This window comes from Enoplosus armatus, chromosome 24, assembly GCF_043641665.1.
Source record: "Enoplosus armatus isolate fEnoArm2 chromosome 24, fEnoArm2.hap1, whole genome shotgun sequence".
In the NCBI taxonomy this organism is placed as follows: Eukaryota; Metazoa; Chordata; class Actinopteri; order Centrarchiformes; family Enoplosidae; genus Enoplosus; species Enoplosus armatus.
The window spans coordinates 8,418,210-8,442,977 of NC_092203.1; the positions used below are offsets into that span (position 1 = coordinate 8,418,210).

The following is a 24,768-nucleotide window of genomic DNA, read 5'->3' on the forward strand; positions in this document are numbered from 1 at the left end:
GATGTTTGGATTGGGCCTTGTCAGATGTTTGAGACGGCATCGCAACAGCTTGAATGACACTTGCATATGCTGATGACGGTTTACTAATTTGTGGTGTTTCCTCATCCACCTCCATATCCTTTTCATTAATATGTAACTCCTGATTTTCTTTCCTCTCTTCTTCTTCATCATCCTCCTCTATTACAATTATAGGAGTAATCACAGCAGGTGATCTAGACTCAGATTCTACTTTATATACCCTTTCTAACTGGGTTTTGGTCCCGTTCTCCGTTATCCCGTCCATGTTCGTCTCATTCTTACTTTGCATATCCTCATGTTCTTTCACATTGTTATGTTTTTGCTGTTGGTCCAGTCTTCCAGATGTTGGAAGTATAAAGGAAGTCCTTTTTGTAGGTGAGGCAGATGTAGACTCCAGTGTTGTTTGTTCTGTAAGTGCGGACATTGAGGTTGCCTCCTGGAGCTTCTTCCCTTCTATGCTACCATTGCCCACCGATGGGATCTCTAAGGGGGCTCCAAACCTGCGGTGCAGGGGCATGGGCTCAGAATCCCCCTGAGTGAAGGAGGAGCTTTTCCGGAAAACTTTGGTCTTTGGCACTTCCTCTCCAGGACTTTCAGAAGATGCTGCTCTGGTGAGTGTTGATGGTCCCTCTCTGGATCTCCTCAAATTCCGATCAAGAGACCCTGTCCGCCTCTCATCTTCCATGCCGAGGGTTTCAAACAAGGGCCCTCGCAGGCCACTCATCTTTTTGTCCATGCTTCCTCCCCTGAGTAGCCGCTGTCTCATCAGTTCCAGTTTTAAGGCATAATCCTCCTGGCTTAACTTTGCCACCCCAGGGCTTGGGCTGCGATTAGGTAGTTCCATAGAAACAGCCTTTTTCAGGCTCTTGTTACTTTCTTCTGCATCATTGTTGGATTTTCCCTCTTCTGGGTCAATGTGGAGAAGCAGTGCTGAATCAGCAGAGCTGCCTCTCCTCATGGTAGCCCGTCTGGCTTTCGTCTGTGACTCTTCCGCCTCCACACTTGATCCTTTTTTAAGGGGAGCTCGTTTTGTCTTTTCCATTTTATCCTCATTTGGGGTTTCCTCTTCATCTTTCACCCTTTTATTTGCTCCTCCTGTCATACCTGCTATTTCCACGGCATTTTTCCTTGTCCCATCAGCAGAAACACTGGGCCATACAGTGACATCTTCTTCCCCCGGTATCTCGTTAAGGGAGACCCTGGACCCAGAAAAGGCCATGGATAGCGGCATAGGAATAAAGGGAAGTTCATCCACATCTGCATCTGAGTCAGAGGAAGAGGAGGGTGGTGGGGAGCCTTCTTTTAAATGCCGGGCCACAGCAATGGAGACGTGACTGGATGAGTCATTCAAAAGCTCTGGGATCGACCGCATCACCATCTTGGATTTGTAGCTGATAAGGGAACGCTGAAAAAAAGACGACAACGTGTTCAGGACAAGTCAAGGTAGTATCCGAAACTCATTTAATCAAAGTGGGTTGCTTCTGTCAGAAAGTATCCTACTTGACTTTGACTATGTCCAATGTTCCTTTAAATTTAATTCAGGAGTGTGGTGAATGTAGGACTATTCTAAACTATGTCTGAGAAATCAAATGTGAGTTATTCTGGTATAAAAAGGCTATTTTTATCTAGACCTAGGCTAACTTACTCTCTGTGAATCAGACTTTGCAGTCTTTCATTTCCACATACTTAATACATGTCTTCCAACTTGTCATCCACAGTGGCTTACCTGCCATTGCCGTCTAGACAAAACTTGCTTTAGCATAGCTGTGCTGATGCTCTTGTTGGTTGGCGACTGCAAGACAAAAAGAGGGAAGTCACCATTAACCTTAGTGGAGATACAAATACAAATCTTATGACACACTGAAAAGTTTGAGGCTGGGTGCATTTTCTAAATGATAACTCACCTTAAACCAAGGATGACGAAGGCACTCGATAGCACTGGGCCTCCTAGGAGAGGCAAAAATATGCATGAGGAAGGGGCATGCTACTGATTAGACGCTGTTAAATGTCAGAGTCATCGAGATGCTTACAATCTGTCCACCACCAAAAGCTTGATGACAAATCCCTTCGCTTCTTTGCAGAGGTCAGAAAACATGCTCTCCTCGAACGCCACATTGTAGTTACGGATGTTTAAGGCAGTGGCTCTGTCATTCTCACCAGCAAAAGGAGACACACCAGTCAGGCTGAAATAAAAAAAAAAAAGAAAACACTTAATTATTTTAATTAAGATACATATACTGCGAGAAAACACTAACAAATCTATATAACCTACCAGAGGTATGTGATGACCCCAACAGGCCTGTTGGAAAGCAGGACAGAAGAATGACAAGTGGATATTTGGGAACAATATAAAAGCACACAAAAGACAGATTTAATTTTGTTGCAGAGGTAGTTCCTGTGGTGTGTCGTCACTTCTCCACGCTGGAGAACAGGTGGCTCACCATATGTCTGTTGCCGTGGAGACGGGAGTTTGGTTAACGATCTCCGGCGCGACATATTCTGGCGTGCCGTATTTGCAGTAGTGCTCCTCAGAAGTCTCCACTTTTAATGCATTACCAAAGTCACAAATGCGGATCTGGTCACTCCCAGCGTGTGCCATTAAAATATTTTCAGGCTAGAGGGGGGTACACCCAAAAACAACAAGGTTAGGTACATGTAAATAGTAAATGTAAATGTATAAATAGTTAGAAACAGAATATAAATGTCTTATAAACAATCTTTGATACAGCACCAGAGGTGGGATGGACAGATACCTTTATATCAAGATGGGCAATGTTTTTTTGGTGAAGATAACGAAGACCCTCCAACACCTGCTGAACACTACAGCGGATCTGTCGAGAAACATAAGGGAATGAACATGGCAGTCGTGTTACATAATGATAGCGCAGTGCAGTCAGCAGAAGCACACAAACCTCCAGCTCCTTGACTGTTGTTTTTTTGGCCATTCTTTCCAGCAACTCCTCGTGACATCTTCACACACCAGTTGAGGGAAAAAAACCGGAGCTGTGACTTGACTGCACAGTCCAAGTGGTAGGTGCATGTGAAATGAATTATAAATGAGCAAAACTCCCACACATCCTATCTCTCGCTAATTCCACTCATCGGCGATGAGTCAGAGAGAAAAAGCTGTGCTGCGCTTCATTCATGCCTCCAGGGGACTGCAGAAGACATTAGGATTAATGCTTTGGATCTTTAGTGTCCTTGAGATGCATTTAAGTGCACCTTTGTTCGACAATGAAGCAGATTGAAACAGTACAGCAGTGCCTTTTTGACTTAAAGATGTGAACATGTTTGTATTGTCTCAGCCGCATGAGCTAAAAAAAGAAAAGTTCCGTGTCATAGGATAATACAGTGCACTAATAGAGCACAAGTAGTACAACAACATTTCCTATCATTGAAAATAAAATACTGAAGGATACAGCTCTGTGATGAGCACCACCACGTTCTTCTTCTCAAAGGCATCGTGAAAATACAGAATCCTCTCGTTGTCCAGCTCAGACAGCAGGTCCATCTCTCTGAGGGCCGACGCTTTCCTCTTTCCTCGCGCGGAAATGAACTTGGCAGCGAACTCTGCCTTTCCCTTCTTCTGAGTCACCCTCTTCACATAGGAGATGGCACCCCTGCATCAAACAGTGGCAACATATTGGGTTTCATACATACAAAAGTGACCTCGTTACACGGCACAGATCAAAATATATGACTATAGTTAGAGCACAGAAGTTCATTCTTGACCTTGTGAACAGCTCAAACGTCAACTCACTGGCTTTTCTGAGCTTTCACCCTTCAGCGAGTCACTGTAGATTGTAGAGTAAAGAGTAAAAGCAGAGTTTGACTGATCTCTCTGTTTAAAAGTTTCAAATCAGTTTCACCTCTTTGGTGTTGTCAGCAGTGTTGCCCCTGTAATCACTGTATATGTCATAATGAAATAAGGGGTTATGGCCCATTGTGGTACCCAAAGGTTTACATATTTTAGTGGAAAGTAGGGCTGACGGGATATTTGAAAGACAAGGGACAGAGAATCCTCAAATTGATTCATACTGATAGTTTTGCACTTTCCCTTTAATTTAGTAATAAGTTCTTCTTTGCAAGAGGCAGCACTTCTACAGCAGAATGAAGAGACAAAGGAAGGACCAGTGTATAATTAACTTTCATTTCTCTGTGGTGTTTGGGAGAAGAAATCAGAATCTGAATTCCATTTGAGTTTGCTGCTCTGTTTAATAACCAAAACACATCGACTGGTGGAAAACAGATTTTCCCGTCTGCCTATTTCGCTGTTTCGATCGCTCTGCAATTCACAGTAAACGCCTGTCTCCATCAAGTCAGACTAGAATCATCTGTCGGCTAATGTATTCACTCCACTCAGGCTGGTGACTCATCTCTCGTTTCTGTCTGCTGTTGTTAAGCAGGTGCGACTCCCCGCCCTCCACCTCTCCCACAGCCCGACCCTCGGTGCTCAAACAGGGAAGGGATGCGAGACAGCATGTGTGTGCGGTCAGCCACGCATACACACTCACCTCCCTATCTCTTTGTGGATATCATAGTAATCCGTCAAACGCCTCATCTTCCTCAGGATGGTTCCCTCGTCCTCCATTGGCTCTGCTGCGTCTTTGCGCTCTGTGGGGAGCACCAACATAGGCATTTTTATGTGTGTGTGTGTGTGTGTGTTGGCTATACATGTGTGCCAGCATAGTGACAGATGGTTTCATATTGTAGTCTCAAAACACCTTGTGGTCCCACCCATATGGTGCAGATTTAGAGGTGTAATATTCAACAACAACTAGCTTGTATTGGTGCGTACTGCATCAGCAAATGGAGGAAAAGCCTGTTGGTAAACCGTGTCTTGGAACAGATCTTTCATTTCTCACTATATCACCATTTTATTGATTCTAAATATAAAACAGATTGAGAATTCAACATGAAAAGATGCTACCTCCTCGTATCTTTCTGAATTTTACGTCTCACAGAATCCTGATTTCCAGGATGAATCCGTCAACTTGCAAAGTATGTTTGTGCATGCAGTATTGTTGATGTCTTGTTGGAGCGCAGACCTGTATGAACTGTGAGTTCAGCTTTGCAGGAGTTGGAGCCGGCCAGGTTCTTTGAAGTGCAGGTGTACACACCGGAGTGCTCGGGCCGGGCGTTGAGGACAACGAGGGAATATTCTGGGTCGTCGTACACAAATGTGAAGTGGCTGCTCTCAGAGAGATGCACATCATCCTGCAACAGACCAATGAACTGTTAATATGGTTTTAGATTGCACTCATAATAAGACACATTTTCTCTAGCAGTTGTAACTTCCAGGCTGTTGTGCGTCACCACTGCAAAATGAAGACAAAGGAAACACTCTTTATCAATTTCATAGATATTCTGGCATTAGAAAACATCACAGACGCTAATTTACCCTCTCTCAAACATCATACCTTATACCACAGAATATCTGGGTCAGGTTTCCCTTCAACCACAACAGCCAGGCGGGACGTCTCCCCGATGTGCACGTCCACGTCCTCCATGATGGTTTCAAACTTAGGAGGCACTGAGAAAGAAAAAAAAGTGAAATAAGAGAAACACAAAGATATGAAAATACCCCTAAAACATTAAACATCGGAGGTGGTCAGACATTTCAATTATGGATGGACTGCATAAGAGTAATTACTTGTTCTCTTCATGCAGTTTAAAGTCATTTCCCTCATTTGCTGCATAGCTCTAATTTTCTTTTGGTCACAACCTTAATCCCCACAATGAAGAGGCTGGAAAGTCTTCATTTTAAAAACATTATGTCATTTTTAGAGAAGTTATTCTAAATTCACGATCCTTTACTTAGCAAAAGCCCAACTTAAATTACAAACAGCTTCTCCTTGTTGGCATTTACTGCTGCCAGGAGTAAGTAGTAAGTTCTTTGGATTCAAGCTGAAATGCTAAATTTATCATGTGGTGAACTAAACTGACCTGCCATGGCCAGCTGAAGCGTGCAGAGGTCGCTGCCAAACTGGTTGCTGGCCGTGACCACCAGTTGACCGACGTCTGTGCCTCTGACTCGCTGAATCTTCAGGGTGTGTTGATCGTCGTCTGGCATGCTCATCTCATACATCCCCGGTCTGTTGACCAACACCACCCCCCTCCTGGGGAAGACAGAGGCAATATATCACAGCTAGAGCCATTTTTCCACAAAAGTTTACATCTTCTCTGCATAGTGACATTTTGATCTTGCATTGGAGTGATTTGGAGCCTATAACCACTGACTGATATAAACACAATCAAAAGGTATTGATGCTCACTGATGATACACACTTGTAAATTTTGCAAACACCATCTTGAAGACCTGCAGACAGAGAACAAAGCTTTCCTCCAAGAAGCTGCAGAGCTCCGCAGAGAACATGTGCTTGAACGCCAAAAGCTAAATTAAATCAAAGCGTTGTGAACCACTGCACAGTGGTGCTTCTCAGTCCAGCTTCTCTGAATCTAGACTCCTGCTATTTTGTTTAATCTGCACATGTTCACATGTTCTATCCCAGGTCATAAAACAGTCCCTGATGAGAATAGAGATGGGATGAAAACCAGCAGTGCTCCGGCTCCCGAGAGACGACTTCTGTAGGGGTTTCAGAACTCATCAATTCAGCACCGGCTTGTGCACAACCACTTCTTATCTTGCAGGTTGGTGTATTACCACTTATATTATTTTTGCACCACAAAAACCACACTCTCTGTACACTATCCTTTACATGCAGACATGTGTCACTAGAGACGGGGAAACTAACCTTTTCCAGGTGACAACAGCATGCACATGGTTCAGCGTGATGTTGATGCTCGCAGGCTGGTTCTCAACCACATAAACAATGTCAGGTTTTTCCAAAATGACTGGTGCTTTCCTCAAATAGGGTCCTACAGGGGTAAAATATTTGAAAAGATATCATCAAACATCTAAGGACACTTAGGGAGCTCACATATAATCAAAATATTACCTCATTACAATATAAATTTTGGGTCAGGGGAGGCAACTTAAAGCCTTCCTGAGCTTTGTTACCTCTGTCCAGCAGCTGGACCAGGTCAGTAGAGGGTGATGGTTTGCTCAATGTCTTCCCGGTGGATGTCAGGACTCTGAAAGCATAGCGGACTCCCTTGGACAGGGAGGTGACGGTGTAGTTGGTCTCCCTCAGGTTAGATGCCACAACAGACCACTGGATAGAGCCCAGAGGCTGCTGCTGGACCACATATAGCAAGGAGCCGGCATCTGCATAATGCAAACGACAATAAAGCACATAGTGAGGTGCTTAAGATGCAGAGAGAAAAGGATTTTGTTTTGTTTTCAAATCTGTGCTGATGAGATATGAAATCCAAAGGGGCTTAAAAACATCTCAGAATGAAAAGAAAGTAAATACACATCCAAGACAAACATGCTATAAATAGTGTTTCCCTGCAAGTGTTTTATGTAAATTCAACTTTTTTTTTGATAAAGCCTTTCAAGATTGCAAAAACCAAAAACAGAGAGTGCAATTGTGCGATATTTAGGACAGAAAATAACATTGGTATCAAAGAAGCCTAATGAACCTACCAAATGAAGAGTCAAGCCTCTTTGGTCTCTTCCAGCTGAGGCTTATAGTTTTCCCTGTAATAGCCTCTATCACTGGAGGACCATCAGGGGGGTCCGGAACAATATCTGTTTTCAAATGAATAAATACATAAATACATACATATCATATAGGAAATGTCGTATTCTCTCAACTACAGCATCAAACATTAGAACTCCATCTCTACCTGTGACGTATAGATGTGCATAGCAGGCTGCTTTGCCTACTTTATTGGAGATGACAGCCTTGTAGACGCCCCCATGAGCGTGACAAGCGCTCCGAATGACCATACTGTGGACATCCCTGTCTGAAGAACAGACACACAAGTTTCTTATTTACCATCTCTCCCCCCCAAGACCGGCTTAGCTTTGTTAGTTATCGGGTTATGTGCTTACACTGGGCCATTTTGCGTTCTTCGCTGCTCTCAATGCGCTTGCCGTTATGGTACCACCCGATGGTTGGGTAGGGCAGGCCCGCCACCTTGCATTTCAGCACCGCCTCTTTGCCTTCAATCACCTCCACATCAGCCAGAGGTTTGACAAAGTCCGGCATGGTCCTCTTCTCCACCTCGCTCTCCAGCACTTCAGGCTCCTCAGGGATGGATGGCATCTTCTCCAACTTGGCCCTGGAGGAAGGAAGGAGGGATTGATTTAAAAAAATCTGAGGTTTATTTTTTCTCCTCCTTTAGAAGGATTTCCTTCCTCCTGAAGCATTTTTCTTTGCCCTTGAATACAAAATAGTTTCCTCTGACTTTACACTGACAGCTTAGTTTTATTTTTTCCCCTTTCAAAGCCTTGACACAGGCTTATAGAGATGTTTCCGTATGAGTGACTTCCCTTACATGTGAGAAGAGATGGCGGCTCGGGGTTCTTGCATGTAGAGCTCAGCCGTGCATTCAGACTTTCCATGAATGTTTTGAGCAACTGCTGTGTAGAAGCCCTCTGTGTTGCTGCTAAGGTGGGTGATAACAAGTGAGTGACGACCCCCCTCTTGAAGGATGCGAACATTATCACTCTCCTCCACTCTTGTCTCTGAAAGAACATTAACGTGACGGAAAAAAAAAAAAATCACAAGAGGCATTTCCTCTGAAGAGTTCATAGCTGTTAGTCAGCATCTAGAAAACCACATAGACTGAAGATTCTTACCAAAATGCATCCATGTGACTCGTGGAGCAGGTGATCCGCTCACCTTACAGTCAAACCGGGCAGTGCGACCTTCGATGACCTCCAGGATGTCCAGCTTACGAGTGAACAGAGGCTCCTTGGAGGGGGAGACCCTCAGGTTTGCCCTTGAGGTCAGCTCCTCTGTAAATGCAATGACACATCCCTTACTAACAAGTTTTTCTGAGGCTTTTTTGAGCACCACTAATATTCTTAATCACTACTTTTAGTTTTAGCTTCAGTATCATTCAAATACATTCTGTATCAAATCTTCGGCAACACATTTTTGAGTTATCCGACGAAAAGAAAAACAACCAGAACCCACTTGGCTGAACTAATAAGAACAGATATGAATATGTATTTTCCATCTGAAACAATAGGGATAACAGTGTTCGTAGTTCACCTTTGGCAGTGCTCAGCTTGCAAGTGTATAATCCACTATCATCCTCGTGTACTGAATTCAGCAGCAGGCGGCACCTGTAAGATCAAACAAAACAGCCTTTAAAAAAATACTGACAGATAATCTCACTGTTTCACTGTGAAATAAAGAAGAGAAGGAAGTTCAACGTGGACACACATGGACCCACCTTTTGCCATCAAAGTGCATTTTGCAGTTGAGCAGCGCTGGCTGGATCAGCTTCCCATTGGACAGCCAGTCGACATCGACGTCTGGAGGTCCTGTAATGTGACACTCGAACATGGCCGACTCTCCGGCCCTCACCGCCACATCTTTTACCTCCCGGGTGATTTTCAGAGCTGTTTGTGCTGCGGCCGCTGATAAAAACATAGAAAGACCAGCAAGAAAGAAATATGACGTGATATTTACATACATGATTACACGAGACAGATTCAATTCTTCATTGCTCACCTTTGACCTCCACTCGGCACTCCGCTTGCTCGGTTCCGTACTCGTTGATGATCTTGCAGACGTAAAGCCCTGCGTCTGACCTCTGAGCTGAGCGGATTCTCATTTCACTGGTGCCGTCGCCTCTCTCTCGCACAGCGAAGCGCCCCGCTGTCTTCACCGTGACTCTGTCCTTCAGCCTGGGTCAATATAAAGTGGCTGTCACAGTCGTTTATACTCAGGTGTGTAATAGAGGGGCGTGTGTGTGACAGGGAAACAGTAAGTGACCTTGGCTGAGCTAACAGCTTCAGGAGTCCACGAAGATGTTTGTCTGCAATAAAGCTTTCAGGAAAGTGTCTCACCAGTAAACCATCGGTTTGGGCAGCCCTCTGACCTTCGCTGAGACGACGACATCTTGACCCTCAGCTGCGCCCTGGTCACATGGTGCCACCTTTTAAAGAATCACAGCATAGTTATGTTTCAAGGCATTTAAGGTTTTATTTCAATTAGAGCTGAAACAATCGAGAAAATGTATCTAGCAACTATTTGGATAATCGATTAATTGTTTGACAGACATTTTCTGGTACCAGCTTCTGAGATGTGAATAGTTTCTGCTTTTTTCTGTAAATCATAATAATAAATTGAGTATCTTTGGGTTTTGGACAGTTGGTCGGACAAAACAAGCCCACTGAATGTGTCACCTTAGATTTTTAAGGTGTGTTTCAGTCTGGTCCATCAAATTGGATTCAAAACTGTCCTTCAAGTCTCATTAAATCATGACAGCACCCAAAATGGCTTCATTTATCAACCTCCTCCTCCTTTTCTGACAATAGTGTGTTGAAGGAGTTTGATATTTCTATTGTGCCAGTGGTGAAAGGATCCATCCCCAGTCTTCATTTAGCTTGATATATGACATATAATAGATATATAACAGTCAGCCCTACAGATCAGGTGTGAAAAACAAATCTCTCCTACCTGAAAAGAGGGAGGCTCTTTGAAGTGGACACTTTTGGTCGGAGCAGGTGAGTCGCTGAGCTCCATCGCCTCCTCCTGAGGGCTCAGATACTCCTCATCTGACTGGGTCGGACTACTGACTTCCAAGGCCCCGGCTAGTTTCCCACATTGCATGTGGGTTGGCTCTGGAAGAAAAGGAGAGAGATACTGGACATAAGTGTGACAGAATTTCAAGCACACATCAGCCACATCTAATTCACTTTTACTTGGGTTCGTGAAGAAGTCAATTTGATTTGCACACTTCTTAATTTGTGTAATTAAGTGCAAATCTCTTTGAAATATGGTGAACACGGCACCAGGGTGGCTCGTAAAACCTTTAGATGGGAACAATCTGTCAGAGCTCTGATGTTTACAGTCTTTGCTTGCTTTTCTGGAGATTACTATCTTTGCCAAGATGAGCAGTTGGCACCACAGAGCGGTGAGTTAGTGATGAGTGCGCCACGTGCACCCACATACACACACATGGGCGCACACACAGAGCACGGGGACCTCTCTGAAGTGACCGTAACTGAACAGATAATGAATTAATCCCTTAATCCCTGACCCAATCATTCGCTTATTCCCATGGAGTTCCAGAGCAGACACTGTGTCTGGACTCCTGGCAGCTTCTACTGAAGTCAGAATTAATTCACCGCTGGATAGAGAAATATAAAACACCGCCACCCTACAGTGCCTCTCTTTACACTCCTCGTTCCTTCTCTTTCTGCCTTGTCGCTTTCTTTTTGTCTCTGCCTCTCACTTTCTCTGTAAAACCTAAAACTCAGACATCTGGCATAAGCTGATAACACTGTGACAACTGGAAATGAATAGTATCCATCAGTGGAACAGAACGAAGACGTTTCCTCCTTTGAGGAGAAAACAACAGAAGAGTGGAGAGATAAAAGTGCATAAGTGCTGCTATCAAAATAACTCCACAGGCTAAAAAGAAAGGAAACGGGGTCATCAGCTGTAAACTGCAGGAGAAAGAAGTCAAAGACAGGCTTGTCCACATGCTCAGATGCTAAGAAACACACAGAAACCCAAGTGTAGGTGCAAGAACATTACATTTAGAGATTTCCTCTTTACAGGAAAACACCTTTTATGCCAAATTATGAAGTTTAAGTAGGTAGGTATTCTGGTGAATTGTCATTAAAAAGGAAATATAACAACTTACCTAAAGTCACATCTCTGAGCAGCGTCTGTGCACCAGGGGATAACTCCCGGGAGTATTTATGTAGACCTGCCAACTCTTACACAACTGCTGCACAGTCCGAGCCAGCTAACCTTCCCTTTCAGTCTCATCCGCTATTCTCTCCCCTGCTTCCAGTCACTGTCATGTCCATATTCTCCAACATTCCTGACACCCTGAAGCTCACACTCAGTAGTATCTGAAAAGTTAAATGGTGTATAGCTTCGTTAAAGTTTGGTGTTAGTTTAGTTACCGGACACCACAGAGGATGATGATGCTGTGAAATGAATAAACAGCTGGGAAATCTTAAACTTATCTGATGTTTTATGTTGGAATTACAAGAATACAGTGTTAATCTCCTTCACCATAATGAGGTTTCACATCCTTTGTAGCCTATAAAAATCATTCTCTCCCTCTATTTTGGCTTCCCCTGGCAAAAAATCTTCCATGTGCCCAGCTCAACCAGCTAAAGTGACACATAATCTCCCACCACATTTTGACAACTCCAGCTCTAAACCCTGTAGCGTGAAATCTGGAGAGATTGCGGCAGTAATCTCACACGGGGACATAAAGCAGACTGCAATTACCCGAGAGAACAAGAGGGCGGCTAAAAATACTCCTGCAAGTTAGACTCCACTGGCCTAATATGGCAACACAGGCCCCGTGCTGCTGCTACAGGAGTGTACGCTCACATTTGTTGACAAAACTTGCAAAGTGCAGGTTGCATTTACATGAGCTGAATCAACACTCTGGGAGAGGTACAGTCTTTTCACACACAGCGTACAATATAAACACACATCCACCGCAGGCACATTTACAACAGAAACCTTTTCCAAAAAGAATATTTATTTTGTTTACTCCTGATTCTGAATGCCATGCCTGCCTTTAAGACTCGGGAGACCTTTGTGTGACGGGGCAGGTCTTCGTTTGGAATCCGCACCGAGGGGAGCTCAGTGCCTTTAAGAATTAATGGGTTGCCATGGCAACTATCGCTGCGAGGAGCCCCGGTCGGGATGCTGAGCTCCGGCAGGCCTTTGTAGTCATTAAGACAGAATGTCAGGCGGAGGAGGGCTGGCAGTGGATTAAAGCGAGTTTGTGTGTGAGTCAACACGTTCATGTATTTCAAGGAGAGCCTCGTTTTCATGTGCCTCAACGTCTTTGTCTTCATTTAAATTTGTGTTGCATGCTTGTAGATGCGTCGCTGTAACACCAAATCTAACAGCAAATCCCTTTTTTTTTTTTTATCCTTCCATCTCTGGCCCGGTCTCACCTGACTGGATATAGAGAGTGGCGTCGCAGGACGTTCTGCCCGTCGGGTTGACAGCTGTGACGCAGTAGGACCCAGCGTTGTTCGGCCTCATCTGCTTTATCACCAGACTGTGCTTCTCACCCTCAGCCTTAAGCACATGGAAGGCATCGCTCCGTATCTCCACATTATTCTTCCTCCATGTCACTGAGGAGGCAGAGAAAGACACATTCACACAGATGACAAACACCCCATAAAACCTCCCACGGAAAAACGGATAGAGCACAATCCACCTTACAAACATGTGTAATGAAGCTCATTGGTTTTGGTTTTTGCAGATTTTCAGTGGAAAAAAAAAAGATTTAAAAAAGATTTTAACAATAACAATGCAAACGAGCTGATTATGTCAAAAAAGATATCATATGTAAGTTTGTTTGATAAATTATTGGTCTTTAAAATCTAATTGTCACCTGGAATTTTGTAGTTTATAATACAATTTTCATTTCTAATGTTCAAAATAAAGAAATAGAAAAACATACAAAGAAAACAAAAATATAAAAATTATATACAAGAAAAACAGAAACAAATAAAGAATCAAGGTCAAAAAATTAGCCTTTGTGTCGTCAGCAGGTTCTTAGTTGTACCTGTAGGGGGCGGGCTCCCAGTGATGATGCATTTCAGCGTGACCTCGGTGCCACTGGATGCCTTGGCGTCCTCAAGGCGCCTCTCAAACCTCGGGCCCTCAGCTGGCTCCTCATCAGCAGACAGGTAGGAGTCATCAGACGAGCCCCCTGAGAACATCAGGTCAGGTTTATGTGGATCTGTGCTCTGTTACCTAGTTTCATAAATGGGTCAGGCCCCAAAATTAGTCACGGGCTAGTTTCTTTTTTTGGATGTGAAATGAGTTCTATCAGTGAGTCTGGGCCCCGTGGCAAGACTGTGAATCGGGAACCATTTTTTGGAACCAGGACTCTGTGGCCATTAAGGGAACTGCATCGTGGCTTCAACATTCATCAGTGGTGCCTGCTGCTAGTTGTGGCTTAATTTAGATTTCTACAAAGCCGCTTATCAACAATCACCATAAAATATGTCCTACCTTCCTCTGGAGACCTGGGTTGAGAACGGCCTTTCTTGCTCTTGCTAACTTTCCTTCTGGTCTTGCTTCCCTCGTTGCTTTCTGTCTCCATGGGTTCATCCTCCACCAGGATAGTGGGGATGTTCACTTTCAAGGCTGGAGACGTCCGCCCCACCTCCGCCTTTCTCCTTTTCAGGAGAGGGCTGATGGAAGGAGTCGGTGATGGGGTGAGCCGCGGTGGCTTTTGTGGATACTGGGACCCTGGTTCCCTCACAGTTAATGGGGATGCTCTCTTCCCACTCGGACTTGGTGATCTATGGTCTGCTTTGTTGTCCATCTTTGTGTCCCTCTTTGAATCTGTCCACAGGTCTCTGCACAGGGATGAGGATTTTTGAGAAGTGGCAACAAGTGCGTCTTTGTCAGCTGCCAGAGAGCTTTGTAGGGTTTCCCTGCGTGCAAAGACAACTGTTATGTAATGCCGACAAGTGTGACATAAATATTCAAGTCGTGTAAAATCAATTTTCAATTTTGTGTCCAGATTTGTTGACAAATAACTAATATTACAAAGAAAAATACACGAGACACACATACATATGATTTATAAAAACACAGAAATTCATGAGTAAATATAATCTTCTCCAAACCTGGTGAGGCTTGTCCTTGTGGCTGTTGGCAATGGTTGTCCTGGTAACTGGTGAACTGGTGCTGTCTCCATGGTAACAGAGATTTTCCCTGTGCGTCCTCGTGATGAGCTATCCACTGGTTTCCCCTGTGAATCTGGCTGTGTCATCTTATCCTTTTCAGGGTTGTTACTTTGATTCCCTTGACCTTTGCCTTGGGCCTGAGGGGAAATCTGCAATCTGCTGTCCCCTTCTCTCTCCCCAACTTTTCTGTCCTCCAGGGCTCGCTCCCTCGCCTCCAACTTCTTAACCACTTGGGGAGGAATGGGCTCTAGTTTCGCCGTGGTCAGCCTCTCTTTTGGCGACAGCTGCTCAGTGGAATACGCCTTCTTCAAGCTTGGTTTCCCCACAAGTTTCTTGATCCTCTGTAGCTCTTCGGTGAACTTGCTCTGGTAGCTCTGGACCCTCTGGGAGTAGCTCGTCTTGTCCTCTAAAGAAGAGGCCCGTTGCTTGAATGTTGCTCGCTTCTGGGCTGCGCCCTGCAGGATTCGGCCCTCCTCTTTGCTGGGGCCTCCTGTCTTCTTTCCGCTGTCGTCTGAGTCGAAGGAAGCTGCTCGTCCAAATCCAGATCCTGATACAGATCCAACTCCCCCTGGCAGATCCACACTAGCCCTTCGCTCCTCAAAAGCACGGACCTTGTCAAAGATCTTGGGCCCTGCGCGAGCCAGTTTGGGTGTCATGACAACACTGTTAACACTTGATGCCTGGTCTGTCTTAGAAGATTGATCTGAAGGTTTGATTATATCCAGATCTTGCTTTGGGGTACTGATGCTGTTTTTGTTTGTACTGGGAAGTGGCTGGGGAGAAGACAGGGGGACACGGGGGGAGAACCCCTGTGATTCGCCAGCAGTCCTAGAGGGATGAGGATTGAGGGGAAATGGAGGTGTGAAGTTAGAGCTCTAGTGCAGTTGCCATCGGTGTTGGAAGAGTAATAAAGAAGCAAATGAACCTCCATTTGTGTCATTTTGTCTTGTTATGTTTTCATATTCACCAGCGAGTTCCTTCTGTTTTGTCTGTGCTCTTTTTGTCTCATTTTCAGAGAGCAACACATCAGACAGTGTCAAATGAAATGGCAGAGCAAAGAATAGAAATAAAATAATGTTGCCCACGATTTCTAAAGAACTCAATCTAGCTGTGGTGAAGTGGAAGACACTCTCAGACAGTAATTGGAAATTGTAGGCATGTTGCGGCAACAAAATTGCAGATTTACATTAACTCTTACAAAATGCCAGAAAAAATACCCCTGCTTTAACTTCAAATACAAAAACATCATGCCTAAAGAGAACCTGTGAATCACATGATCATTAATTTGTGAGAACATTCATGCTAATATTAGCTTGGATCAAAGCCAGCAACCCATGCATGCCACAGCAAACCTATAAAGATATGGTGTTAATCCAAAAGTGAGGGGCTGCTCTAGAAAACATGCAGTGGGTAAAAAGAGATCACAGTTTTCAGGAGTGCTGAATAATACATATTAGCAGATTGTACCATTGTGTCCTCTCTAATGGCTATAAGAAATATCAACAATGATATCGTGTAAGACTTGTAATATTGTTAGAAACCAAACCACACTCACAGCAATAAAAATAGAGTCAAAGGAAAGCGTGACATCAAAATAAAAATGGGAAGTAACAACACTGTATGAAAAAAAGCTTGAATGGAACTTATAAAATATGGAGTACAATTTTTGCGAGTTGGGTTTGTGGAGGATATAATGTCTTGTCTTATATGTCAGTTTTCTTTGCAATTTGGGGTTTGTGGCCAGTCTTTCTTGTTTTTTAGTGGAGTCCTAAAAGTAAAATGCCATGTGCTATAACGGCATAGAAAATGTTCTCCCTCTGTAGAGGCTGAACATGCTCCCATAGTAGTCGCTGCCTACAGAAACACTTTCCTCTGACCCCTGAACAGGCCGGGCCAGGTTAGCGTGAGACGCCCGGATCAGCGGTTCCACACCCAGGTGACGGACAGGGGGGCCCCCCTCAGTGGGAGCCCCACCAAGGGCTTGCCTGGCTGGTATTGTGGGGTCCAAGTGGGGCCCCGGAGGGCGGGAGCCCAGAGCGCGGAGCTCTCGTTCCACCACGGGGTCATAGGCGCCGGGGAGGGTGGCCCTGCGATCTGATGCATCTGGGTTATAGTCCATCATCCCCCCTCCCTCACCTGGAAAAAGAAGAGAGAGAGAGAGAGAGAGAGAGAGAGAGAGTTGATTAAAGTTTAGTTATCCCTCAATAGAGAGACAAGAGGTGAGAGAAAGATAAATGTTTCAATAGTGTTAGTGAAAGGTCAATTCATTGCCAGGTTTTTTAATTAACTATGGAAGGATGGAGCATGTGTATTAAACCTTTTAGTCTATTTTTGTTTAATGTCAAACCTTTTGTGAATTGACTATCATACTGGAACACCCTTAAGCTCTGGTGGAAGCACTTTCATTTCTTGACTGTCTTCTTTAGACTGTCTCCTTTTCAAAATATCTTATTCTTTAAGGATGTAATGTACAAGAAAGCATGGATAATAAGGCCTACATTTTGTTTTTAAGTCTGTATTATGTATATTCCAGCCAAAAATAACTGAACGATTCAGCATTAGTTTGAGACGGATACTGACGTAAAACGGAGAGCAGGAACATCATTAAGCATAAAAAAAGAGTAAGATGGATAAAGAGTCTATTGATTGCTTGACAACAGGAAATGAAACAGAAAGTGGAAGGGCGACGTTGTGGAGCGTGCACCACTTAAAGAGATCCTCCCTCATCGCAAATCAGGTAATGATTGACATTTTAGTGATGAGGAACGGAGACAGGACTGCTTTGGCAGCGAAAAAAAAGAGCGGTCAGCATCTTACGTTAACGACGTAAACCTTGAGACAGCGATGGTGTCGAGGATATAAAACGACAGACTCCTGCTGCAATCACAAATGATACTGACTCAGCGCCACAATCAGAAAACGAACATCAGTTCCTCATGAAGCCAAAAAACAAGGCCGCGACATATTGAGCTTCAAAATTCTGTTTTCATTTCTCTGCGAGGTGGTCGGGCAGCACCTTTCATTTTTACTTTTATACATGTCCACTGGAACTAAACAAGGTCTGTCAGGGGCGACACAAAACCGAATCTTCTTCTCTTGCTTGTGTTTAACAAGGCATTCTAGTTTTTGTATGCAGCAACCAGAATCTGTTCCTTGAAGAGAACAAATGATGTATCACCTCATCCCTCCCTCATTTGATATTCTCTGTCTATTTTTTTTTTGGTTGCGTGTCTCCAGAGGGACGTGATGAGGGCGTAGTCAGCCCGCCAACACGAAAGCTTAGAAAGTGCAAACACTGTGGTGCAAGGCGAGGGAAGAAAATATAATTTGTTTGTGGCAGAGGAGAAGGGTGTCAATATTTCGGATCTATATTCAGACATCCTGTTGCCTGGTTAAGAACGGGTAGTGAGGGCATGCAGGTTCTGTGACACCAATGTACCAACACCACTTTAGCAAATGACTAAATACTCTTTCAGGAATTCTTTTGATCTCTGCAATGCCGACAGAGAAAGACTCGTTAGGTTATAATTGGTTAAAGCCTGACACTCAAGGAAATCCTTTCACATTTGCATTTTAGACATTTGCATTAAGAGGTCAAGTGTGAGTGAATCAGCATTTATTTGGCCCCCTCCTTGTCAAAATGTCATGCAGTCTTTAGGTTTAATCAGATTTGCCTTTAGTCCAATGATATTGCTCTAAACCAAAACAGGATGTGACAGGTCTGACAAAGGTAATGAGAGAAATAGTGCTGAAACTAATCTTTCATCGGTTTAGTTGTTTATCAAGCAAAAAAGACAACATACACCGCTGACAGCTTCTCAGATATGAGGACACTGTCCTCTGTTTTATATCATTGTGAATTCAATATATCTGGGGTTTGGACTGTTAGTCAGACAGAACTTTAGGGACTAAATTATCAACGGATTAATTAAAAAATGATTAGTTGAAGCCAAAGAAGAAATGTTGAGTCTGTCGTCTGACATTTTTAAATGCCACACACATAATGTTGTGATCTATGTAGCGTATGTCAACAATGCAAACAGAGTTAAAAATGTGGCACGAGACAAGTCTCATAATAACTCAATTTTAAGAGAGTCCCTTAACATCCACTTAGTGAATGTACTGTAGCTCTATCTCGGCTGATCATCAGCTTTTAAACTTAATGCTCTACATTTATATCCTAATTTAATTAAACTGGCAAAGCACACAATATAGTAAAATAATTGGTGCCATTAGCTTCAACCCTATTTATCTACTGTAGGAGAAACAGCCTCAGTCTTCTAGGCTGTGTGTTCCCTGTGGAGCCGCATAGTGAGATCCAGACCTGAGACAGGTTCCCTGCTGGAAACTAGGGCAGTGTGTCACAATGTTGCATCACACAATGAAGGATTCATGCATTCTGCCATATCAGATTTTATCCAACTCACGTCTTGGACCAAGCTGATAATAACTCTCCATTAAATCTATCAATCCGCATTGAATCATAATTTTGTAGAAGTGTGTTTTTGGCAGCGATGCTGGTGCTGCAGTAAATCCGTATTGACTATCAACTCATAAATAAGGTTTAAAGAGCTACTGAATATGTGTATGCTGCACTCCTTTCTTACTATTTTGCAAATATTGCCTGTTTGCAACTATAAAAGTATAAATTTAAAGAGAAAAATGCTGAAATGTCAGTTGTGAAGAGGAAGTGCTATAAGTGCAAGATTTTAGATGTAATACCTGAAATTCCTCTCCGTCCAGCCTTGTCATGGTGCCTCCCGGGCCCCTCTTTGGTTTCCATCTGAGGTTCTGTGGTCTCATCCTCTGTGGTCTCAGAGTCTGAAATACAGAGATGTAAAACACAGAGATGAGTTAAGATGGAGAAAGAGAGAAATTGAGGTGGAGGAGAAGAGGAGGCCGAAAACAACAACAGAGTCTCGGTGAAAATGACGTTTCACATTTGCTTTGCGGCACAGAGTTTGATGGGTCCTTGAAAAGAGCCGCGGAGAGCCCCCAGAGTGAAATAAATGGGTTGAAGCTCAAGCGTGACATGAAGCCAGCTGTGGCTTATAAAAATACATGGCTGATACATGGAGGGGAGGGGAATATGTAGATGCCCTTTCCTCGGGGCTGGATCTGTTTGACTTTGGTAGCAAAACAGCAGGGTGAGCTTTCTTTATTTAGACTGACCGCTTTGTTCCTTTTATTTTTACTTTATTCTATTTAAAATTTCGATAAACATGACCCATGTCACCTGTTAAATAATTACTCACACCCTACTAAAGCAAAGTGCCTCTTAACCAAAGCACATTCACAATTCAATGAAGTTTCAAAATAGCACAAAATATTTAGAATGATTTCTTCACAATATGACTTTAAACCAAACTAGAATTTGACGAGAATCATGAGAAGATTACTGGGTAACGTTTTCAAAGGATCAAGTGAAACAACATGAACTGATATTTCTGTGCGGCAGTGAAGAAAATGCCAACCATTTACAAAATGATATGATGAACGGGAGATATGGACACAGAAACTGAAATATGTGCCAACAAAAAGAACATTCACTTGACTGTGGTCTTTAATTTAATCAGGAACATTCAAAAACAGAAAGAAGAAAGAAATATGCAGGTGTGGTGATTTATCGAGGAAGCTGATCGTAAATATTTAAGAATAAAGGGGAAAGGACAGAGAAACAGAAACCACAGACAGGATGAAAATAAACTGCCTGAAACCACATCTCTGTGGCTGAGGTCACATTACATCAGCAGGGCGAACAGATGAAGTCAGGCAGGGACGGACGGGAGGATGAAAAAAGAGAAGTAAACTAAAGATGAATCAAGACAGGCAGGTTTACCATAGCTTTGCTTTCGGCAGGAGCGGAAAACTTCGCTTCCATAGTGGCAGCAAGAGAGGGCAGACGGGAGAGCACCGTTACTATGGAAACCAGCATCTCTCTCACCCACACGACCAATCCTCTTCGTACCCATTAGAGTCTAAAATCACCAGCCAAAGTGCTGGGTGGCTGACAGATATGTTTACTGGTTAGAGAGCTCGTGAAGGAGGAGGACGACAACCACAGAATAGGTTGCACCTCATTGGGCCTCACATCAAGTCAGATCCTGATTAGATAATTCCAGAAGGTTCTGCCTAATGATAAGAAAGCCAACGTAACATGAACAATCACCATTAAGTCATTATATTGCTATCAGCATGTGTGCGTTTTCCTGGGTGTGGGTATGTAGATCCACCCATCTGTATCAAATGAAGTTAAATAGCTTGCACACCAGGCGAGGGAAATCGACTCAGCAATGTAATTATGAGGGACTGTATTTCACTTGGATTGTAAATATGATTTGGAGTCGAGTACAGCAAGCCTCTGGTTTGGCTTAGATCATAGATTGCACAAATATTGCCAAATATTATCCCATAAACCATCGAGGCCAGACATTATTCACTCAAGGATTTTATGCAGGGAGGTAACAGCATGAATTACAAAAATATTGCTTTGTGGGGGTGGATGTACAATAATAAAACCCACTCTCGTTGTAAGCAGTAAAAACGTAAATACACTAAAGCAATATAGATGTTCTACAACAGCAGCTTTCATATATAAAAGACTTATTAGAGGGATAAATCAAAGTGAAGCACATGCTGTCGAAGGCTAAAACACAAACAGAAACAGAGGAAGAGGCCTCAGTAAATCATAAGGCCACAGCAGTTTAGATTTTTCAACAAAAAAAAAAGAACAAAACTGACTATGATAGAGTAGAATTGGTGTAAAGCTCATACTGACAACACACCATGGGTAAATCTGCCAAATGTCCGTGTGGAATGCCCAGTTCTCTGAAACAAGATAGAGTAAAATGCATTATTCAACAGTAAACACAGCCAGAGATCCTGTTTTACACAAAAGAGTGCAAACTGCAAAAGGTCCCTTTCACCCAAAAGTAATGTTGTTGTCGGATCCTTAACTCTAAGTAGTAGAAAGTGTGAATAGCAGCATGATATTTCACTTTCAGTGTGCAAGATTTGTACTAGAATTTGTCATCGTTTCAGAACATGTTTTCCAAAAGGTAAACCTATAGAGTTGACTGTGTGGGAACTGTGTGGAAAGAAACACTAGATATCAGCATGACGTAAGATAAGGTCCACTTGTTTTTGGAGCTTTCTCCCGGTCCTCATCAGCGAATAGAGCTCGCGCAGGTTTCTCCAGTTAAACTGACATTCAATGCAGTGAACTTGTTCCATCACATCAGACAGAACTAATCTAGACAGACTTTTGAGAAACTAAAACATGATATGATCATATCACGATACAATTCCCCCCTCGAGTCGACAAATGAACACTGAATTATCGCCAAGCCATATCTATAATCGGATGAATTTCTAGAGTGAAGAATATCTGACAGACTCTCCAGGCCACGTTTGAGTTAAGTGTCCCTGCTGATGAAGCAGTTGGTAAAACTGCTTCTTGGACAGTCTGTCAATCAGCACCAAGGAGAGCTCCTCAGAATGACTCACTGCTTTGCAGCGGATGGAAAGCAGAAGTAGCAAAAGTGCAAAGTGAAATGACTCATTTCACACTCATTTCCCCCCACGTTTGCTGCGCACTCCCCATTGGATGATGTTTTTGTGCCAGGCAATTTGATTAACTGTTGCCTGGTGGTAACTGCTGTTTGACAGACTCCACCAGAAGCTTCCATCGTTGTCGTGATCTCCATTGTTATGGCCTCAAGGCAATCATATCAGCAAAACCCAGCCACAAACGGCATCCTTTTGAAAAGGCTGCGTTTGGCAAATGTCTCAAAAATATTCTATGGGTATAATCCAAATCCTACCAGCATTATTCTCACAAATCTCCCGCTGGAAGCAAAAGTGTCAGGGGTTTGATATTGATGCAGAAAGCAGAGGAGGCAAAGCGACCATCAGAAATCAGCCTTATCCCGTGCTATGCTCACTTCGCAGCCCTTGTGACTGGCTGCCCTGATTCTCATGTCTCCATGGAGTGTAGCCTACTGACACACTTTTCATCTGCTCCAAATTTCTGATCTGTTAAAGAATTACTAATGATATGACAAAACTGTCACGACTGCCAAGGCAAGGTACATATTTCACCAGAATGTGAACGGTACGGCAGAAATTTGGACTGAATTATTGAGCCTTTTTAGTATTTCAGTGTGAGGGTCCTGACAGATGATTTTCTTACTTGTACTCTATTAAAATGCATTTTTCTACCTGGCAACCAGAGTTTTCCTGGGCTGACAACAAATGCAACTAAAATACAGCAAGCATCACATCTCCTATTCATACTTTCACTTATTTAGCATTATTGATATTATATGAAATAGTGGTGCTACAAAATATTCCTAAAAATGTTTGTTTTACCACTGTTATCTCTTACAAATTTGCATCTCATTATCAGGTAAAGGGCGTGGCATGATCCCAATATGTACAAACCTACCAAACAATGCGGATATACTGTGGCTTAATATCGCAGTAAATTAAATGCAGTTCTTTCGAAAAAGGAGTAAACTCACCTGAAATCTCTTCTTGGACCAGATTTTCTTCATCTCTTCAAGTAGTGCTTCCTGTCAAGTGTGCGAGATTACCTGTGGCATGAGCTCACAAACACATCCCTACAACCCGAATAAGCCCAGGGTGTGGCATCAACAAAAAAATCAGAATCAAAACGGGATTCAGCCTCCTTTTGTGCGTGGGTGGGTTTACTCTCCAGTCTGGCAGCAAGACGGGGAGAAAGAGCGAGGATGCAAATAAGCCGGAGCCAGGTGTCTTTGTGTCTGAGCGTGTATCCGCTGATGTGAACAGCGTCCCTCTCTGACGTAGACGTTGCCTTTAGAGGGGCAATTCTCAGCTGGTTTGTCCAACTCCCCCCCTCTGCCCGTTCTGCCTCAACCGAGAGCACACTCAGAACAAGAGGAGGTGGGGGTTGGAAGTCTGAGCATAAGGGGTGTGCTGGTCTTGATTGCAGCGACGAGAGTGGAACATGAGGGGGAGGAGGGAGGGAGAAAAATGAGGAAGAAAACAACTGGCTTCAACAGAGCATGTTGACTTTCTTCCTGAGCAGCAGGAGTGAAAGATGAGAGCGACTAGAGAGCAAGATTGAGTCGAGAGAGAGGGAGACAGAAAGAGAGAGGGAGACAGAAAGAGAAGAGATGGAGAGCAGAGAGTGGAGGCGAGAGCGAGGGACGAGGTTGGTGGGGAAAAGATTCACGAGGGAGGAGGGAAAGCAGAGGAGAAACAGAAAGAGAAAGCAAGAGGAACAGATGATAGGATAGAGGGGATGAAAGGGCTAGACATTAAAGAGGGGGGAGGGGGAGTGAAATATGTGTTTTCTTAGAATAATAAATGTGCAACTTGAATTCCTACACCCTCTACTTCACAGTCCATTCTCCTCTTTCCTTTGTTTTCCTCTCTACAGAAGGTAGCAGCCCTCAGCAAAACCCATAAGCCATCAATTATTTACCTATATTCCATGTCTGTTAGCTTAAACCAGTGATAGGATCAAGGTTACCACAGCCTCCAGCAACCGAGGGCTACTTGGCCTGGAAGAGCAAACACATTTCCCCCCCGACTGGATTACAGCATGATGCATGTTACTTTTAGGTTTAAACGTCTGTTAACTGAAAATACTATTTTCCAGAGCTCAATGCAAGTCTCAGCAACAATCCAAAACCCAGATTTATGCCACATACAATGTCAGAAACAGGAAATCCTCACATTTGTGAAGCTGGAACAAGCCACTGTTAATAAATGAAGAATATTCACTTTGCTTTAGCTTTATTTGGTCTCTCCTCAACTCCTGAGGGAAATCTCTGGCTCTTTAGTGTCTCAATGCTCCACAGTGTTCACCAGCTGGTTGCTAACATTGTCTGTCTGCCATTACATGCTGAGAGTACATCAACACAGAACCTGCTGCATCTGGAAACGAGGTTGATGTTGTGAGGTGAATCAAAAACCAAAAACCAAAT

The 24,768-nt window shown here is 43.5% G+C and overlaps 1 protein-coding gene across 1 annotated transcript in view; it reads right to left on the bottom strand.

Moving 5' to 3' along the window:
• The window catches only part of spega (striated muscle enriched protein kinase a), a 38,919-nt gene that overhangs the window by 6,553 nt on the left and 7,598 nt on the right, over nt 1–24,768 (bottom strand). Inside the window, exons 2-32 of the mRNA XM_070930290.1 lie at nt 19,517–19,615; nt 16,792–16,930; nt 14,735–15,640; nt 14,112–14,539; nt 13,660–13,806; nt 13,040–13,222; nt 10,563–10,726; nt 9,950–10,038; nt 9,612–9,787; nt 9,331–9,508; nt 9,147–9,220; nt 8,729–8,887; nt 8,425–8,614; nt 7,979–8,208; nt 7,771–7,890; nt 7,568–7,672; nt 7,040–7,246; nt 6,774–6,897; nt 5,965–6,137; nt 5,439–5,551; nt 5,067–5,235; nt 4,533–4,632; nt 3,438–3,638; nt 2,931–2,988; nt 2,772–2,849; nt 2,460–2,632; nt 2,291–2,317; nt 2,049–2,201; nt 1,923–1,965; nt 1,745–1,810; nt 71–1,423 (exon numbers count right to left, since the gene is read on the bottom strand). Of these exons, the coding sequence (XP_070786391.1) occupies nt 71–1,423; nt 1,745–1,810; nt 1,923–1,965; nt 2,049–2,201; nt 2,291–2,317; nt 2,460–2,632; nt 2,772–2,849; nt 2,931–2,988; nt 3,438–3,638; nt 4,533–4,632; nt 5,067–5,235; nt 5,439–5,551; nt 5,965–6,137; nt 6,774–6,897; nt 7,040–7,246; nt 7,568–7,672; nt 7,771–7,890; nt 7,979–8,208; nt 8,425–8,614; nt 8,729–8,887; nt 9,147–9,220; nt 9,331–9,508; nt 9,612–9,787; nt 9,950–10,038; nt 10,563–10,726; nt 13,040–13,222; nt 13,660–13,806; nt 14,112–14,539; nt 14,735–15,640; nt 16,792–16,930; nt 19,517–19,615 (6,425 nt within the window). The remainder of the gene's footprint in view (nt 1–70; nt 1,424–1,744; nt 1,811–1,922; nt 1,966–2,048; nt 2,202–2,290; nt 2,318–2,459; nt 2,633–2,771; nt 2,850–2,930; nt 2,989–3,437; nt 3,639–4,532; nt 4,633–5,066; nt 5,236–5,438; nt 5,552–5,964; nt 6,138–6,773; nt 6,898–7,039; nt 7,247–7,567; nt 7,673–7,770; nt 7,891–7,978; nt 8,209–8,424; nt 8,615–8,728; nt 8,888–9,146; nt 9,221–9,330; nt 9,509–9,611; nt 9,788–9,949; nt 10,039–10,562; nt 10,727–13,039; nt 13,223–13,659; nt 13,807–14,111; nt 14,540–14,734; nt 15,641–16,791; nt 16,931–19,516; nt 19,616–24,768) is intronic.